General features: G+C 38.2%; 1 protein-coding gene across 6 annotated transcripts in view; it reads right to left on the bottom strand.

The window, feature by feature from the left end:
* Window positions 1-20525, bottom strand: part of LOC136746643 (protocadherin Fat 3) — a 186468-nt gene that overhangs the window by 36955 nt on the left and 128988 nt on the right. For 4 of the 6 annotated variants that reach the window (XM_066699266.1, XM_066699270.1, XM_066699267.1 and 1 more), the window contains exons 7-11: window positions 20328-20396; window positions 14000-14139; window positions 9793-10068; window positions 8315-8525; window positions 3657-7736 (exon numbers count right to left, since the gene is read on the bottom strand). In XM_066699266.1, the coding sequence (XP_066555363.1) occupies window positions 3657-7736; window positions 8315-8525; window positions 9793-10068; window positions 14000-14139; window positions 20328-20396 (4776 nt within the window). The remainder of the gene's footprint in view (window positions 1-3656; window positions 7737-8314; window positions 8526-9792; window positions 10069-13999; window positions 14140-20327; window positions 20397-20525) is intronic. The other 2 variants (XM_066699271.1, XM_066699269.1) reach the window with 1 other exon arrangement.

Genomic DNA, 20525 nt, shown 5'->3' on the forward strand with positions numbered 1-20525 from the left:
TAATCCCTAAAAAAGGCACTTACTTAACATTTTATTTATGCTCACATGTTATGCACTATATTCTGTCACCATGCTGTACCTTAAATGGGGAGTAATCTGTCAAGGGGGTTTAGAACATGAATACCATATGAGGTGCAATGGCTTTTAACAGCTTCATCAGGTGTATATGCCATGTTTCTGCATGCTGCTGCCTTATGCATACCAGGGGGAACGGGCCGCTCTGAGGCTTAGCCATACCAAATAACAATGAGGCTCCTAATCCACAAACCTCCACGGTCTTCCTGTCACTGGGCTCGGATTATTCCTCACAGTACACCTCGCTCCAGTGCTGTGTGTCCTACCCGTGGCAGCCCGCGACAACGAGGCAACTGTCAGAGAGATAATTAAATGGGAATAATCCTCAAACCTGTCGCAGGTGGGCTGCCATCGGGGAGATTAGCTTTCATGATATGCTATTCCACTGCGTTGCATAATCAAAGTCAGATGAAACTGCAATTTGCACAGACCGAAAATAAGAGCACGCTCCAATCCCACAACACCCGTCTATTGATCTTTGCTAGCCCTGTTATAAATGAGAAACAAATTACCATACGTTTGTGTTTCTCTTGTGCTGCTCAACGCTTCACTTCTGAGAATTGAAACAAAGCTGCAGCTACCAACTGGGGAATCAGAGAGAAATTAGCAGCTCTTTAAGACAAAAAATACCCTAATTGTTCAGTTTTCAAGGTTTCAATCTCAATATTTACGTATTTAAAAACACGAGAACACGAAGATGCAAAACCAATAGCTGATTATGTTATGATTAGTTCAACATTATTTATTAGAGCAATTCAAGAGAATTGGCAACATTTCAGTGAAAAGGCTTTCATCAACCTGTATGTGGGAAACAAATCCTTATAGTAGCACACACTGGTGGAATTACATTAACTGAGTTTGGTGTGCAATAAGTCTCTGGCAAACTGTATTCCAAATAAATAATTCAATCTAACTGAAATCAATTCATGGCTAATATGTGTAATTTCTGTCACTATAAAGCATTTTTCACAGTGATTGCCACCGGGTAACAAACTAAATCAAAATACTTAATGTTCGATTTCAAGCAAAATATTTCATAACAAGTTTTAATTATTTAACTTTTTATTTTCCTCCAAGGATGGTACAGGGGGAGGTCTGTAATTATGCATCACTAAAAATATAAAATATGATTTAAATCCAAGTCAGTAATGGTATAATGTAACAATTTAGCAAACTCGAGTCCTAAAGTGTCTTGAAACATGAAATACAGGTTAATAGCTTTAATATAATATGATTTAGGCCTAGTTACTGTATGGAAACAAACAAACAAACAGTGAAAATGTATTGAGATTCACAAGCCTTCTGTCTCTCATTACTGGGCTTCACTGCTTTAACAATTGAACTCTGAATAATCATGCAAAAAAGGGCCAATTAACAGAAAAGTTACAGGACAGACATTGTATTATCAAATTCTCATCTCTGATAAGCTGGGTAAATCTCACGAAAGTAGCTGTGTGCTCTTCTCTCAGTCTCGTTCTATGAAAAAAACAACTAAAAACCTTGAGGCTGATGGTTTGAGACAATAGGTTAAAAACAGATCTTCAAATGTATTGCATCCTTTATCCCCTTCATTTCACATTTTGTGGCCATTAGTAACTCAAGCAGCAGTGCAAGCAGTCAGAGTAGAGAATGCAGCCAGTTTTCAAGTGCTCATTAGCATGCAATACTAGGAGGTTTTCTTGTTTCAAACTGCTTAATTAACTTTTTCCACTAACATAGTTGTGTAGATCTCCAACCCTAAGGGTGTCCTAATTAATTAATTTTTCACTTTTGAATCAAGTAAATTCTATAAACTGCAGGCCTTCCGACTGCACACATTAATGGCATACTTAAAGTGTTTTGACACCTTTTGGCTGGAAACCAACTTGTGTGTCTCCGCCGCTGTCAAAACACTATGCAGAGGCCTCACAAGCAATACGAGCAAGCAGCCGTACAGCTTTATACCTCACTGTCCCCTAAATACAATGCTAATTAAGAATGAAACACATCGCTGCAATTGTCTTTACATACAGGCAAGCTGGAGGCGCTAGAGACACATTATGACTCACAGCCATGCAAGGGGAAATCGACACACATACACTGAACATCAATACATGAAATTTATTAGGACTTTGGACTCCTGAGCGGAAGGTTGTGAGTTCAATCCCAGGTGGGGGACACTGTTGTTGCACCCTTGAGCAAGGACTGCTCCAGTACAACCCCAGCTGTATAAATGGGTAATTGTATGTAAAAATAATGTGATGTATTGTAGCAATTGTAAGTCACCCTGGATAAGGGTGTCGGCTAAGAAATACAATCATTTATTTATTGTAATTGATTTATTTAAAGTGCCATCTCTGCTAGTCCAGGGAAATACGTTATTACAGCCCTAGAGCAACTAAGAGCAGCGTGTTGGCAGTAAACAGCATAAACAGCAGGTTGAAGAGCCACACATACCAGGTTAATGTACCATATTCTAACAGTATGTTCTAGGATATCCATTCCATATGGCATAGTCTCTGTCATTATTGATCCATTCCTTCGTGTGCTTCCCACTGCTTAACCCCTTCATTAATAGATTTTCAGATGCAAAGGTAGAAAACATGTTGCCCTGACCTCATTATTCAGCGTCACCCATTTCTCAGTTTCTTTCTACTGTGACTCTGACATAATTACTGCACATATGTTGGGTTTTGGTCTTTCTTTTATGGCAAAAAAATATGCTTTTGAAATGAAAATGTCATCACATCACTCAACCAAAAAATAAATACATACCACATTCAGATAAGAAAAAAAACGAAACATGAAAATAATAACCTTATTGAGATTTTAGACTTTAGTCACTTACCAGCCTTATCAGACTCTCGGCTAGAAATTACCTGATCAAAGAGTTATTTTTCCTATATAAAATTTAAACTCAATCTCCTTTACACATACATAACACGCTATGTTTCCTGATTTAGAGAGGGATACTAGAAAATACTGCAGCTTTATACTTATCAGTAAGCCCTATAGGAGGGAGACAACATTCCCAGAAGAGATAAGTAATAACCTATATATTCAGTATCGTGGTGTAAGTGCTAAACCTATCCATCCTGACAGCACAGACAAACACTTGTCATCAGATCATTTCAACACCTTTCCTATTAACAATGCAGGCAGGACTGAACAAGGTAATGTGTATCATATAATTGTATCAGTTAATGTGTGTTAGGGGATATCCGTTATATGTCATCAGCACACTCCAGCAATTCACTATATATTTATATACACACACACACAAACAGAAGCCACTCAGTTTGGGGTGGAAATACAGAAATAAAGCATTAAAACATTGCATTGCAAGGTATTTTTCAAAGGACCAGTGGCTCTGATATGATTCCCTCCACTTTTTCAACTGTATCTCTGAATCCAGAAGCATGGATATTGGATTTTGGAATACAGAGTTAATGGATTTGTATTTATTTATTTATTTCCAGACAGATATTTTTTTGCAGATGTCTCAGTCAGAAAATTACAATTGAATACCTACAGGATTTGATTTTTATTTCCATTAACCACGGCCTACAAAATGTTAATTATTATTATTAAATTGTTCTTACCTGTAATATGAAAGCTGACCTGGCGATTTATATCAGATGTGTCATCATCTTGTGTGCTCAGGACAGCGACCACTTCCCCTGGAGGATCACTCTCTCTCACTGTCCCTTTGTAAAATTCATCCACAAAATTGGGGGCGTTATCATTAATGTCTGTGATGGTGACAGAAACCGTAGTTGTAGAAGACAAAGAAACGGTCTCTCCGAGGTCTGACGCCACCACAGCAAAGGTGTAGGAAGGATTCCTTTCATGGTCAAGGTCTTTCAAAGTGCTGATCCAGCCGGTATTGCTGTCAATAGTGAAGGTGTCTAACGTCTGATCCAGCTCTGTGTGAGGTGAGGGAATCAGGTTGTAGGTGACTTGTCCATTTGCTCCCCAGTCCGGATCCAAGGCTCTCACTTGGATTATTTTGGTTCCGATGGGCATTCCCTCCATTACAATTGCCTCATAAGAACTGGTCTCAAAAGAAGGTCTGTTGTCGTTTAAATCCAGTACTTTGACTTCTACATCCACAACAGAGACCGAGTCCAGCCGGCCTTGCTTAATAATGGCGGCAACTTTGAAATGATAGGCATCGATTGTTTCGTGGTCAAGGGCCTTGTCTAACTTGATAACGCCTGTGTCCCTCTCAACCACAAACACCTCTTCCTGATTGTTTTCACCCATTTCCCCATTTACAACGCTGAATATCGCTGACTGACCCAGAGCAAGGTGGACAGAGCCAAGGGCAGCTCCTATGGGGGTGTCTTCAGGCACTGTAAAGGAATACTGAGGCTGAGTGAAGTGAGGTATGGTGGATTCAGGAGACATGACATGGATGTAGACCGGCACAAGGGAGTGTTTTATAGGAATCCCCCCATCTACAGCTTTTACAAAGAAGGAGAGGATTGAATTTTTCAGGTGGTTGAAGTTGCCTTTGGTGACCATCCATCCGTTGTCAGGATCAATTTCCAAAATGTCAACGACAGGAACATGGGCCTCGCTGTAGAGGGAATAAGTGATCCGAGCATTTGCACCGTCATCTGGATCGTAGGCCTGTATCTGTGTGACCAGGAACCCCTTCCCGACATCGGCCTTGACACTCACTCTATATTCCATTGCTCTGAACCGAGGAGCATTATCATTTTCATCCACCAGCATCACCCTGACGGTGCAGAAGGAAGCTCTGCCCCCTCCGTCCAACGCCATTACAGTTAGAATTATTTCTTTATTGGCGGGACTCTCTCTGTCCAACTTTTCCATGGTGGTGATCTGACCATTGATATCGATGTTGAACTGATCATTTCCTAAATCGTTGACGAAGGAATATGTGACTTGACCAAAGGCCCCGGAGTCTACATCAGTGGCCTTTACCTGGATCACCTTGGATCCTGCGGCTGCATTCTCCCGGACCTCCGCGACGTAAACACTCTGAGTGAAAACAGGGCTGTAGAGGTTGGCTCCAAGAACTTTAATATGGACCTGGGCGGTGCTAGTGAAGACGCCATCGGACACTGATACGTTCAAGTTGTAAGCAGGTTCCATTCTTTGCTTGCGGTGGTTAGATAAAGTAATGGTCCCTGTTTTACTGTCCATTACGAAATTCATCCGCTCGTTCCCTGATAATATGCTATACTCCAGCTTGTCAACATCAGAACTATCTGCGTCCGATGCTTGTACGCAGGTCACAAAATGTCCCTTTGGAGCAAGTTCACTGACGTATGACTCATAGAGCAACTGGTTGAAGACCGGAGGGTTGTCGTTCATGTCGTTCACATACACAGTGACTGACACTTCGCTGCTGAGAGGGGGGAATCCGTTATCTGTCGCCTTGACAGTAAAGTCGTACTGCTGAACCAGCTCATGGTCGAGCATGCGAGCTGTCAATATCAGTCCACTGCTGCTGTCGATGTGAAAATAGTCTGTGTTGTTGTATATGTCCGAAAAAATCTGATAGCGTACATTGCTGTTTTTCTCAGAATCTCTGTCTACAGCAATGACTTGGACAGCTGGAGTGCCAATCATGGAGGTTTCAGACAAAGTTGCTTTGTAGAACGTTTTCTCAAACATTGGGGAGTTGTCGTTCACATCAAGTACAGTTATGTCAACGTCTACTTCAGCTCTGGCTCCCGTTAAGGAGTCGGTTGCTCTTACAATCAATCTAAAAAGGGGACTGACTTCATAGTCTAGCGCATTAATCACACTTATTATGCCAGTGTCGAAATCAATATTAAACTGCATGTACGGGTCACCGTCGACGATGGTGTATATGATGTTCTGGCCTTCGGGGCTGGTGGCATTAATACTAAGAACAGGGGTGTGCACCACAATGTCTTCATTAACTGAAGTTGCGTAAAAGGATTTATCAAAAACAGGCATGGCTTTGTTCACTACAGTGATTGGGAACTCTATGGTAGTGGAAAGTGAAGGATAGCCACCATCTTTGGCAAAAACAACCACCTCATACTCAACATTTGACAGGTCTGACTCAAAGGCTTTCTTGAGAGTGAGGTCACCAGTATGTCGGTTTATTTCAAAGTGCCCGTAGTCATCCTTTAAAAAATAGGCCACTTCCCCATTTATTCCCTTATCTCGGTCAACTGCTGTGACTCGATATATTGGAGCTCCAGGTTCTGCTTCTACCTGCACTGCAGCATAATATGGCAGACCCACAAACACTGGTGGGTTATCATTGATGTCTTCCACTTGGACCTTCACCAGTACTCTCGCTACCCGTAGATGATCATGTTCACGGCTTGCCTCCACGACAAGGTCATAAAACTCCTGTTCTTCCCTGTCAAATGGGACTCCAGTGGTCAGAATCACTCCTGATGTTGGCTTTATCCTGAACTTAGTACCAGCGTTCAACAAGGCATACTTTAAAGGTTCATTCAGACGGTTTCCGACTGCACTCACAACGGCTACCTTTGTGATGTTGGTTCTGTTTTCCAGGATTGAAGTAGAGTACACGTTGTGTGTGAAGTACAGACCGCTGTCCATGGCCTCTTTGACTAATACAGTGATCAAACCAGTGCTAGAAAACTTCCCATCGGAAACTCTGACATTAAATCGGTAACGGTCCTTGAAGAAGTTATTGTTTTTTACTGTAAGGATGCCACTGGTGGGTTCCATAGAAAAATGATCTGTGTTTCCTTCTGTTAGGGTATAAATAAGCTCAGCTGGTACATCCAAGTCTGGATCAGTGGCCGAAACCTTGAGAACCTCAACTCCAACGTAAGTCGGAAGTAACAGGATAGTTTCATAGACATCTTGAGAAAATTTTGGTGGAGAGTCATTTGTGTCAACAACTTGGATGGTAACCTCTGTCGGACTCTCTGCAGTGAGCTGGGGTTTACCACTGTCTCTCACATGTACATGAAAATGAAAACTTGAAAATTTCTCATGGTCCAGGTTAGCAATGGTTCTTATAGATCCTGTACTGGAATCCACTGTGAAAAACATTTTGGCCGTGTCTTCTACTATTTGATAGACAAGGAGGGCGTTCTGGTTTTCATCTGCATCTGTTGCTTTAATAACCAAAGGACTGTTGTCAGAACTCAAAACCACACTATTGATAGGAGCAGCCTCACTAATAGTTCCTGAATACTGCAGCTGCTGAAAGACTGGAGGGTTGTCATTTTCATCTACAATCTGGATATTGACAGTGACATTAGAAGCCATTCCTGCCATGTTGGTCGCCTGGATTATAAGAAGATATGAAGCGATGTTTTCATAATCAAGAGGTTTCTGAGTAGTAATGACTCCTGAATATTGGTTCATTTTAAATGTTCTGTTGCTGTTCCCAAGTTTGATTTCATAAATTAAGGTAGACTGGCTCACAGCAGCAATCATAGTGACTGATGTGCCAATAGCCACGTTTTCATTGATTTCAGCCTGATATTCCTTCTGAGGGAACTTGGGATTGGAGTTGTCAGAGAGCGTCACGGAGATCCGCACCATTGTGGTAGCACCCAGTGCAGGCGAGCCATTGTCAGTAACTCTCACAGTGATGACATAATGGCCGATGGAAGTCAGGTCCAGTTCTTTAGCGACTGATATAATGCCCAGCACTGGTTCAATCCTAAATGTGTTTCCAGTATTTCCTGAAGAAGAAAAATATAATCAGTTAACCCAGATACAATTTATAAAGTAAGAATATGTTAGTAGCATTTTTTACATTGTACTCTACATGGAAGGATGATAATGGGGAAAAAAAGTTAATTGGAAGGTCTTTCAACAAGGAATAGTTAAACACAAGACTGCTATGAATTCAAAGTAGTGCAGTTTATTCACAGTCGTGAAATCCTTGGCTCTGAATCGATGGTCATTATTCAAAATGGTTATTTTCAAAGACGGGAAATACAGTAAAATTATTAAATCATTTCAGTTATCAGAGAATGAAGGGAGTGTAGCAATTATCTCTATATATTTTTACGGGGTATCTAACAAAGAAGGTAAGTGGAAAACTGATTACTTTTAATCTATCAGGGTAGCTAAAGCAGGAATAATATTGTGCTTCAAATCACTTCCTTTCCATTCATCCAGACAATCGAGCAGTTACCTGGAAGTTCGAAAGTGTATTTTAAAACTGCATAATCCTTTATGTAAGGACTGTAGAGGAAGAGTCAAGACGATATCACCTTCTGTAACGCTTTGTTGATTACTTTGAAAGTCCTCTCACCTGCTTCTATGGAGTATAGCAGCTCTGAATTTTCTCCTTTGTCTTTGTCCAAAGCCGTCACCTGCAGAACCGCAGACCCAATGGCAGCTGACTCGAAGACAGAGCCCTCATACAGAGCACTGGTGAAGTAGGGGGCGTGGTCGTTTGAGTCCTCAACATTAACAAGGATTCGGGCCAAGTTTCTTCGATATGGGAACTCCTGATCTCTCACCTGAGGAAAGGAAATGAAAAGGGTACTGAAAGACTGGGTACATGCTTATGGTGAAAAAGATATGCCCCCAGGGATTTGTAGTCAACCCACTCATAAACTGTTTTGAGATGTTTTTCCTTGAAGCAAATGCATTCACCGCTTGAACATGGAAGATGTTTAGGACATCTTCTCTATGCATAATCTAGAAACGTTGCATGAACAATGCAGACTATTGTTGTAATTATTTGAAATATATGTTATTCTAATGCTCTTTGCAATTAGTAATGTAACATTTGAGGGTCATTGTATCGTCCATGTAAAGTGCAATACAGTACCACAGAACTGCTTTATTATTCTTAGCATTGCCCTCTGTGTTTATGAATACTTTATAAGCATAAATATTGTTATACGACTGATAATTAAATACCCATGAACACGTCTTGGGACCAGCTTTTATTATTTTTTAATTTTACAATACTGTAAACAGGACAAAAACTAAACAAACATTTGTTATAAATCAGCAATCTGTGTTCCAGGAAATATTTTATTTGATGCAGAAATATGTCGTCTTTCTTAGCTGACTCAGTCACAATCCATTCCATGTAAAATCAATTACAGAAACAGGCAGAGGTAAATCCATTTATATTACGACTATACATACAACTTTGGCATCATTTTAAAGTAATTAAATTTCTGCATCAGCATGCAGTTTCTTATATTAGATACCTGTCAGCTTAAAGCAATGATTGCACAGACACATCTTCTGTTAAATTCAGGCAAGTTACACACCTCTGGATTATATCAAATTATACAGCGAAGCTTCCTGAAATCTAATATTTTATTTATAAATGTGCAGTCAATCCCTGCTTTTATTGTAATTTTTCTTTCTTTCTGATACATGTTCATTTCATGAATAGATTCAGGAAATCCGGCAAAGGCAAATCAGGTAATGCATGTCAAAGGCCAACCTGCATTTTCTCTTCAGTTTCGGGAATCAATAGGTAAAATCAATCCTGTGTTTTATTTAATATTAATCAGTCACTTTAGACTTTTTTGAAAGATAAACTCTGTAAAAAAGAGGAAGAAAGCTATGTGAGAGGGGATGACACACCACTCTTCCCAAAAACATGATTTACATCAGGTGTGACATGTGGGGCTTATAAGGTTACAGTACTTTTGTTTCTTAAAACCATGTTAAAAACCAAAATAAACGAAGCAACAGGACAGCAGACAAAGTTCAAATCATGTGTCAATTATTTATCGTTTCAGCGACTGGGCCACCTCTTACCATCACAGTTAAAATGTGCTGGGCACGGGCCTCGTGGTCGAGCCTCTCGGTGGTGTAGATGGTTCCTGTGCCAGGGTCTATCCTGAACATGCGCATACTGACGGGATCAATGCTGCTGTGGATGGAGTAGCTCAGTTTGTGCTTTTCATCTTTATCCGTGGCGACTACCTGTAGCACCTCGGAGTCGGCGGGCGTGTCCTCTGAGATGGTGATGTCATAGCCGGGCTGGGAAAAGACTGGGCCATTGTCGTTGTTATCCAGCACTGTAATGAACACCTGGTGAGGGAATTGAAAACAAAAGAACATCAAATAAAATGCTGGTCGACAGAGGGATGGTTTGTACAGGAGGTTCTTCAAACAAGTGAAGAGAATGCGTTTGCTTGCCAGCAGCTGTTAGTGTCGGTTCTCCCAAAACAGACAAGGTGAGAATGAGTATTTGGTGTATGAACGCTTCAATAAACACCCTTTTAAACACGTATTGAACTATGTAGTGAAAATGTTATCAATTACTTAAAAAGCACGTCTGACTGAAGCACAGTGAAGCATTGAAACTGCATAAGATAAACAATAAGTGAATCACAAAATATGGATTAAAAGGACTTGACATTATTCAAGTAATTTGACCAATGCCCTGACCATTTAAATTACCATACCATGGGTAGGTCTTCCAGTTTTTTTCCTTTTTAAATGTTCAATTACCAGCAACAATGATGAAGAGAGTCCCCATCTGCAAGTACTTTATTTTAGACAGGGAAATCTGTGCAAGCGGCTTCTGTTGCCAGTATTCCAGTTCCTAGAGCAAAAATCTTGGCTGCCTTTAGTGCTAGAGTGCAATGGACGACAACAATGAATCATCTATAAAGACAATGCAGCCACATTCTGGCAAAATGAAGAGGGAATAATAACTTTCCTTTGCCCCTAAGCTCTGCCCCAGTCCCAACTGTCAACTACCTATTTTCAGATCTGAAGGAGTCCCTGTAGGGAGATGAAATACAAATTATTGTCTGTATTACTTGTCCATCAGTGATCCCGTGGGTTCCAATGAGATTTCAGTGCCAACGGCATTGAGAAGCTAAGCAGGCAGATGGGACAAGAGTGTCAAACTGCAGGGGGAGAGATGCTGAAAAGACCCACTAATAGACTCCATGGGATAATAACGGGAAATAACACAAAGCGATTGATTCATAGGCACACGCTTTGTTATTCTAAGTGGGCTTTGCAGTACACAAACCTCAACAAAATAAAGGAAGCGTTTTACTATGACAGTTTGATTAAGGGGGTTGACCCACATTCTTTATTTAAAGAAACAAAGCTAGCCAAAGGTTATTGTGGGATTCACTAAATGTATGCTTTGTAGTTGTTGTTGTTATTATTATTATCATTATTGTTCTGGTATTCCATTAAAAAATGCATACCAGTGTTGAGAAAGTTCTCTTAAAAACAAGTGCATTATAAAGCTAGGTAATTAACTTACCATATTTATAATAACCTCATTACACGAAAAGCAAGAGGAGAACTAATCAAAGCATGTTCCTTCGCTGTGTATGAAAAGTTTACTTCCCCTCTTAAATAGTCTGAACAGTAATTCGTTTTTCAGTGTCAGAAAGTATTCCATCTCGGGGAAAGAAAAAAAAAAAAGCAGAATTTGGCTTCATTTGGTCCTTTAATTCTTGGATTCTTTAATGAGGATTGGCTTTTCTTTCATGCCTGCAGTAAGCCTTAATTTGCATTCAGCTCTTGTTATCTTTCAGAGAGAGAGAGAGAAAAAGCTTCTCCAGTTCTGTTTGTTCACTTCCTATTCCCTAAAGCTGAAGCAGCATTTCGATAAAAGATGCTGCTGCTTACTAAGTATACATGTAAACTCCTACGCCATTTAAAGCAAAAGGCCCCTTTACCATCGTTCACTGGAGTGCATGAGAAAAGCCAACAACAAGCAGCTTTTCATTTGTTTCTCTTTAAAGATATGAGGACTACATCATTCAAATCACATTCTTTTATCTGGAAGAAAGGTGTGGGGGGAGAAAATAGACATTGTCTTTAAATCTGACTACAATTAAATCTGGTTTCAATTGTTTGAACCTGATAATCTGCAAAATAAATTCAGACAGATTACACCGAATAGAAGAAGACTGATATTTCCCCCGCCTTGCATTGCATGGATGCTAAAGAGCTCTTTGAATAAGTCATGTGTGTTCCACATGTGGTGGTGCCGTATTCTATGCAAAGCTCAGCTCTATAAAAATGCAAATAATGTATGATCTTAAAACGGCAGTCAGAAGGAAACTGAGTAATTCTTAATTCAGTGAATCATTTGGATGGATTGGAAATGCTCAATTGCATAGATTCAATCCCAAAAAGCAATTGAATGATCATTTTCCCAGCTGGTGGTGGTGGAAACAACCTGCTATTTGCATTGTTTTCCTTTTTCAAGGTCTGGACACTTGTTTTTCAGGTTATCAATTAACCCTAATAAGCTCTGTATGTCTAATCACCTTTTGCTTTGTGTTATACATAAATACATTAAAAAAATCACTCACTTTTTCTAGTTTCTAGACTTATTACCTACATGTACATTTATTAAAAAGTGCTTACTGGCAGTACGGTCAGGAGATTAATCATTGTAGATTAATTTTGGACATTATTCTTTGTTCAGTATAACTGTACATTAATTTCAATTGATCCAATACAAGAACACATTCAATTTTCATTCAATAAATTATTTCAAAGCATTCCTGATGTCTAGCCTGTACCAAAGAGTGGAGGGTGTGGTCTTTTCCTGCTGTTTCCCTTTGAAGCATTGATTATCAGGAAATGGTTAAAGATGGTATGTATTTTCAGACCTGTTTTTTTACCACACCAGGTTAAAATATTAAGATTTTCTGCCTTTGAATTACAAAGAAGACAGTCAGTCACAGCTGATATTCTTTCTTGGCTTTGTCAATTCTACTAGGGGCATAAGTGTTATCAAAGCGAACCCTCTAAATCTAGCCAGTGGTCAGAACTGCATTCACTGAACACATCGCTTCAGAAAGCCCTCCTTGCCTAGTGCAAAGAGCAAAAGGCAAAGCGCATCAAAGCATTCCCCGGATACAGACTGCACTGAATGCACTGAACACAGAAATGAAATGGGATTATTGCTGAATAATAATAACAATAATGTATTTTTCTTCTTACAACAAACACCCAAGCATTAAACATGGATTCTTAAATGTTTCTACTCTTCCAAATCATTTTTAGAATTCTCTAGCTCACACATACTATTCCACCCTTGTATTTAATCAATGAAAATGGCTGCACATAGAAACAAAAAGACAGTTTATTTTATTTATCTTTATATTTTGGTCAGCAGAACACAATGTTAGCATGTAATACCTGTTTTGATAAATGGCAAATTCTGCCAAGAAAAATGCGAAAAGAATGGAGGAAGGAGGTCAGGACAAACCTTCTCTCTCCACGCAGATGGAATTTAAAGTTGATATTTAACATTTTTCAAGGCCTAAAGCTTATAGGCTGAGATGCTGCAATCTGAACAGCTTTTTTCAGTACCTGGCTGTTTGAAAAATGATGAATAACTAGGGATTTTAACTGTAATCTCTTGTCTAAACTCTGACCTTGAACAGTGATAAATTAAACTGAAAAAGAAGAAAAAGAAGAAGTGGGAAAAAAAGTTTTAACCTTGATCTTGGAATTGGTCCCACCAGAAGTTAATATGTCTGACAGGTTCATTCATAAAACTTGCTGACATAATAGATTGTGCATATGAAAAGTCATCTTATCATGCCTAGAGTGCATTCCACAATTGTCAGAAATGTTCAAAGGTACCTGTTTTGGAAATGCTGTATTGATGTAGAATTACAAACCTTAATGTAACTGTAGAATTACACTCTTAATATAGTCTACTGTTATTACAGCTGTGCAAGAGATAGATTTATTAGGTCATTTATTTATTTTTGAATATATTAAATGTGCAATACCCATAATCCATAATAAAAATCTCAAATATAGAACTGTTCATCATAATGAATTCAAGGCAGATCTATGAATTCATGGATTTTAAGCAGATCACATGAAAATATACATTTGAGATGAACACACAAAAAACAAACACATATAACCAAGTTGGCCTTTAAAGCTGGGTCATCCTGGGATTAAAATTAGAGCAGAGGGTAAATACACTACAGCTCTTGACACCAAAGCGGCTGTGTACCTGTGTAGAAGCAGAATTGGTACCATCAGTTGCCTCCACAGTCATATTGTAAAATGACCTTTGCTCCGCATCCAGTGGCTTGGCAATGACAATCGTCCCCACTCCTTTTTCAATGTCAAATATGCTGTCGTAGTTTCCACCTGGATAAATTGGAAAATAAAGACATGCATGACTGTTGGGAGCTTGATAAGAATAATGAAATGGATGCATTATTATTATTCAGCACACGTGACCCTGAGTTTATAATGTATTATTTGTATTAAGAGGGGAAGGGACCAAAAAAAAAAAAAAAAAAGACACGGCAAACCCACATTTCTTTTTTCAATTCACAATTCAGGGTATGTTATTTTCCAAGACCTTGTGATTCCTCCTTTTTTTCCTTATTCTTTCTTTTCATTAAAAAACAGATTTGGTGGAGCCCATGCTCTGTATAAGCACTCTGAAACGGACCTTCCTCAGTGAACTGTGACTCTGATTCGCACTGCAAATGTGGGTATGCAGATTATTCTGGGCTAGTCTGGGATAAAAGGCATTTATAATAATTCACAGTTGACGAGGTGGCAGAGGACTGTCCAGAGAAGAAAGATCAATATAAGAGCTGCATGTAATGATCAGTGGAATATTCAGATTGTGCTTTTCGTGGAAAGGTTAGACTGACACAGATTCATGCACTGCTTACTGTAGAACTGACTGGAATGTGTATTAATTAAATCAGCCTTTCTAGAAAGACGTTAGAGGAACTACTTCACTTGGCAAGTGAGGAAAGGAATTCTCCACACACTCGTGTCTCCAGGTTGTATTTATTGGTCCTAATCAACCTAAAAACTGTTTTTGATTACAACTATAATATTCAGTTGCTTACATAATTTGATCGCACCGACTAAAAACTCAAGCAAATAGATGCACAAGCTCTTCTCAAACCAGTCCTGTTTAATTAATCCTATTAAAACTAAACCAAAACATCAATTCATAATTTTCTGCAGCTCCAGTCAACATTCACATACAAATGAACAAAAACCAAAAATACAACACAATGTCATCAAATCACACACACACAATTGTAAACCAATAAATCTAATTCTCAAGAAACAGAACCAGAAAGCAAACATAACAAGACAACTCCAATGGGATGTTGTTTCTTTACAGCCATCTATTGTATTGTGACCACAAACAAGCAAAACCATAACCAAATAAGAGACAGAAAAAAAAACAAAAAAACAATCACTACTACTTCACTTTCTAATGTAATAAGCAAACATCTTGCTGAATTAGGTTGTGAATTTGGACATTGATAAGAACTTTGTTATTCACTTCAATAGGTTTTACTTTTCCAGTGGACAGAAAAATCAAGTGAAATAGCATTATTTAAACAAAAAAAAAACACCTAGGGAGTAAATAATACATAAACTTTGAAACATGCAGATGAAATTCTTGCATTGCACATGAAGCTGGAATCAGTCAAAACTTTGACCTGTTCATCGATTACGAATCACTAACCCAGAACTCAAAGCTGGATTTCAAATTTAGAAATGACACACGAGTCATCACCTCTCTTCAATCTTAATTGAATGAATGATGAAATAAAATCTACACAGGATTTACACAAGCATGTTCATATTTTATGCTGATTACACAAGTGTTTAGGTCACAAGAGATTTTTGGTTTATTTATATCATATGGGATTTAAAAACAAATTAGATAAATAATATAAAAATGCTCGTAAGCAAAGTGTGGGATAATAAAAAAACAAATAGCACTGGCAGCAAAGATGTTAATGTTTTGAGAGCTTTTCATTTCACTTTGTTTTCATCTCCAACCATTAAAGGGTTGAAGCTATGCAGAGGTAGTGAGGAAATATGCCCTAGGGTGTGATTAGCTTTGCATTTAATTTTTATGCACCCTATCAAGTAAAATTGTGATTTTTGCACATCTTTCATCAATAGGGTTATTAGCACATTATCACAATTGCTTATTTCAGTTTGGTTTCCTTTAGATTGATGTGGTGTTTCAGTATATCCACTATTCTATTACACTTTATTGCCTTTTACTAAAAACTTCAGGTGCTAATTGGAAACACTTTTAAAAGCCGAGACCTGGTTTCTCTGGGTTTAGCTTCATATGCAGCTGTTTGTATGCAGACAGCTTCCATGTGTTACTTATTGCCTGATAGCAAAGGAATTGAAGACTCCTTTTATCTCTCTGTTTTCCGATTATGCATGGTAAGAAAGATAAGAGAACTCCTGGGGGCATCACATTAAAAAAATGAGTAGGTCAAATAATTAAAATAACTGTTTGCTTTCTTAAACTGCATATGTATAAAATTTGCTGCTTACAGACCTCAAATCATTTGTACTTTTCTAAATAGTGCTATGGTACATCAGTGTATTCTAACCTACATATAAATGCCTACTATTGAGAGCTGAAGAACAATCCCAAAATGGCTAGAAACTTGCCTTGGAAAAATTAAGAGTGACAGAAAATGTTCTCCACACTGTAAAATGTATTTCAAGTGACATTTAATCCACTAGTCGTATCTATTCTAACTGCATGGTGAATGACTCTTCAGCAACACTCAACGATGCTGCAAATTCGGAGGTACTGAAAACCCACGCGACCCGGCACTTACATACAAAACCACTGGGGAGCTCTACTCTTTTCACTGGCTGATTAGTCTTTTCATAATCAACTGGTGTGCTGCTGAGGCCATTATCATACACTCTGCTCAAAGCAGCGAGTCAGATGTCTGTTCAAGTTTTTGTTCTATTTAAATTTTCGGGCGAACATGAGGGGATTTCCGTGAAAGTATGGGAATATGGGTGACATTTTGAATGGTTCACCTTTTGGATAGTGAAAATCCTGAACACGGAGAATATTACGAACACTGTTTTGCTAGATCGGAAATTAACCCACCAGGAACCATCACAGAAATCATTGGCAAAAGAATTAAAACGCGAAGAGTAATTTTAGTTCCAGCTGTGCGTGTGCTTTTTTCAGAAATTACACCATGACAACCAGGCTTAATTAAATGCCAGTGCCATTTCACAACACAAATTGATTTAAATAACTAAATTACCCAGCTTTTTCTGCCTATAAGTGTTAAACGGAATTAGTAAGTGTAACCATTATTCGGTTGTATGCTTGCTGCCACACTTGTAATTCAAAAAGCATAATTGTTTTTAGCGATGGTGTTGAAAATCAACAGAATGAAGAGATATTTTGCGTTTCCATTCTTTGGCCTCTCAAATATGATGACCTCCATTCTGCAGGAGTTTTAGTTAATTTAATCTGTCAAATAAATTTTAACAAAGATTAATTTCCCCTTTTAAAAGGGTATTTATGGATTTGGAGATGTACTACTGTTTTTTCACTGAAGGGTAAAAATTTCCATTTCAACAAACTTGTTAAATGGCTTTATTCTTCCCAACAAATTTTGCTCCGTCATAAAGTACTCAATTCTCATTCATCAATCCAAATAAAAGACGAAAACTGTTAGGTTACCTGTTAGACAGCATCTGGATGTACCTAGTTCAGACAGATTAGTAAAAACAGGAAACATTTCTTTTCTAAAGCTATTGCTCAAGTTGGTGCTGAAAACTTTGTAAAACCATCATCGTTTACACTTGACCCTAATTAATTACTTGCAAGTATATAATTACATAGCGTATGTAATTAATGTCATATTTCAAAGTGATCAGGAATTCTCTACAGACTTCTCCAAAGACCTGTCAGGCAATGGCAGCGTTGCAGAGTTTTTCATTGATTTACCAGAAATACTGTAAGAGAACTAAAAAGTGCTGGAAAAGCTTTTTGAAGTGCAGCAAATTCAGCTCTAATTAGAAAAATCTCAATCGAAATAGTGTTAACCATTATGTCTAGTCCCAGGCTGGAAAATAATAAACCACTTCAATAAATTACAAAGGGAGAAAAAAAAATCCTTAAAACAGTGGTTATCAAACACTCTGCTGACTATCAAAATTGCATCCTTTTTTAAAAAATAAATTAAGCTTAAATATTATTTTGGTATATTTACTCTGTACTGGCAAATCCAAAGTTTATTCACTGGTGCACTTAAACCCTAATGTAAGCCAATAAAACAAACTAATGCACACTATTTTACACTTGAAATATCACTTTAAAATGCATGCAAATATCCTTATTTTTCTCCGGCACAGAAAGGAATTCATCAGTACAAAAAAAAGACTGAAATATGCCTTCTGTGCTAACAAAACTGACTGCAAATATCTATAGACTCTACATGTTAACAAGCCTCTAAACATTGGGACTGCATCTCATTTTCAGACTCACAGGCACAGCAAATGGTTCGATTGTGAATTATGGCAATTACGTTGAGGATAATGATGGTGATTTATGTGACAATGATTCAGAATACAGCCGAGTTACAGTACTAGGAGAGATGTAGAAAGTACAAACTGAAGCAAAAGACTGATCACAATATGACCAGAAAAAAAAAAGAAAAGATCTCAGGTTGTGCTGGTGATTCGTACATGTTTGATTTCAATGCATTTACTATTACTATTAACACAGGATACAAGGAAGTGGAGTAAATGACAGAAATGCAGTCTGTGGTATTTAGTGATAACAGAAATATTTCCTCAAAACCATTAAGTCATTTGAACATTATGATGCCCTTATGAATGCAACAATGTAAAGTGGAAACAATTAACTTTAACAGTGGCCTAGAGATGAAGAATAATAATCCACACAGGGACCCACAGGATAAATTGTGAACTGAAAGCAGTCCCAGAGCACACTTCCAGAGTTAAAGCACTTCAGGAAAAAGAGACAAAGTTTGTTTTCAATATAAGTGATTAGAAAGCCATTGTTACACAATTTATACTTACCTAATGTTATGGTATTCCATGTTTCAGTGAAAGAAAAACACACAAACAAACAAACAAAATTGTCCAAGTGAGATACTGGAGTGCTTTAGGACCAACAGCTCTTAGTCTCTTGGGTGTAAACATCTCATGATGGAGAATAATCACGGGTACAGACAGGTTACAGCCTGAGAAATTAATCACCAGTTTTCAGGCAACACTTTCACTTGCCTGTATTTATTTAGTACCACCTACCCATTCATTTTAATCAGTGTTTTTCCACTTCCATCAATAACCTTCGCCCGTTCGGTTTTTTATTTGTGTATGTTAACAGACCCTCCAAGACATCTACACTTTGTTAAAATGAGCACAGTGACCAGGCATTAACCTATTATTCACAAAACACCCACACTATTGCCTATTCAATGAACCACATAATTGAGTTTGCACAGTATGACCGATAGCATGATTGAAGATGACCTAAATATTTATTTACATGCAGTTGCTTAAAATTATTAATGCAATAATAAAACATAAATGGAAAAATCAAACATACATACATATTTTTAGATACAATTACAATACAACAGAACTGTGATGTATTTGTTTTAAAGGGAAAATTCAAGCCACTTCAATTATATTACTATGGAAACACTTATTCTGCCATTTGAGATTAACATACTTTTAAGCACTGAATGGCTTAGTAGACAAATCCATCGATTTAAATTTATATGAAATGGTCATTGCTTGAAAATACAACTTGCAGAATATAGAAATATATAACCAAAACATGGCTTTGACCCACTTCTGGATGAAGTTCCCCCCATTGCTGGGAAGCATGTTATAGCACCATGCTCAAAACAACTGAACCACTCAGCTGGATATACATTTGGCCAGTAGGAATAATGTGACATTAATCTAAAAGCACAGGTTCTGCTACATAAAGAAAAGCTGGTCTCGTCCTGAATCTCTGTTGCAGTGTATCCAGGAAGTCTATGCTATGGAATTAAAAACAGCTTCTGACAGGCTGCGTTATGATGTTGGTAGGTGTAAGCTGCACAAATTGCATACATCAGTGTGTAGTGGGGGTCACAGTGCTCTTCACAAAGATTATAGCAGATACACAGCACTTGAGGTATAGTGCTGAGAGTGCTATTTATGATGTCAATAAGTTATAGTGTTACATGACCTATTTGGGTCAGTTTTTGATGTCATACACCTCAGTTTTGTCAAACTTCTGCCCCACACTACACCCCCCCACCAATAACAAAAGACAAAACTGGGACTGTCAGGTTATTGGAAATACAAACAATTGCCATTTATACTTTGATAGAGCTCGGCATAGAACCAAAGACACACAGGGTTGTGCACGGCTCACTCCGTACAGAGATAGGGAGTTATGAATTGTTCTAAAGCTAAGGGAAATGAGAAAAGAATAGATCAGTAATGGTAAAGTAAAGCGAATGCAGTTCTGGTCGAACTGGAGATACCTTCTGTTGAACAATTCCTGCCACAAGCTGTCTGAAGAATATAGAACATCTCCCGGGAATGTTTGCCACCTTCAAGGTGCGAAGCATTAACAGGAAAAGGGAAGAGAAAGGAAGAAAGAAAGAAAAATGATTTAAGAAAAAGAAAAGTGAAGCTTGAATAAGGAGCAAAGGTAAAGAAAGTCACAAAAAGTTAAACAA

Source organism: Amia ocellicauda, chromosome 3, assembly GCF_036373705.1.
Source record: "Amia ocellicauda isolate fAmiCal2 chromosome 3, fAmiCal2.hap1, whole genome shotgun sequence".
Taxonomy (NCBI): Eukaryota; Metazoa; Chordata; class Actinopteri; order Amiiformes; family Amiidae; genus Amia; species Amia ocellicauda.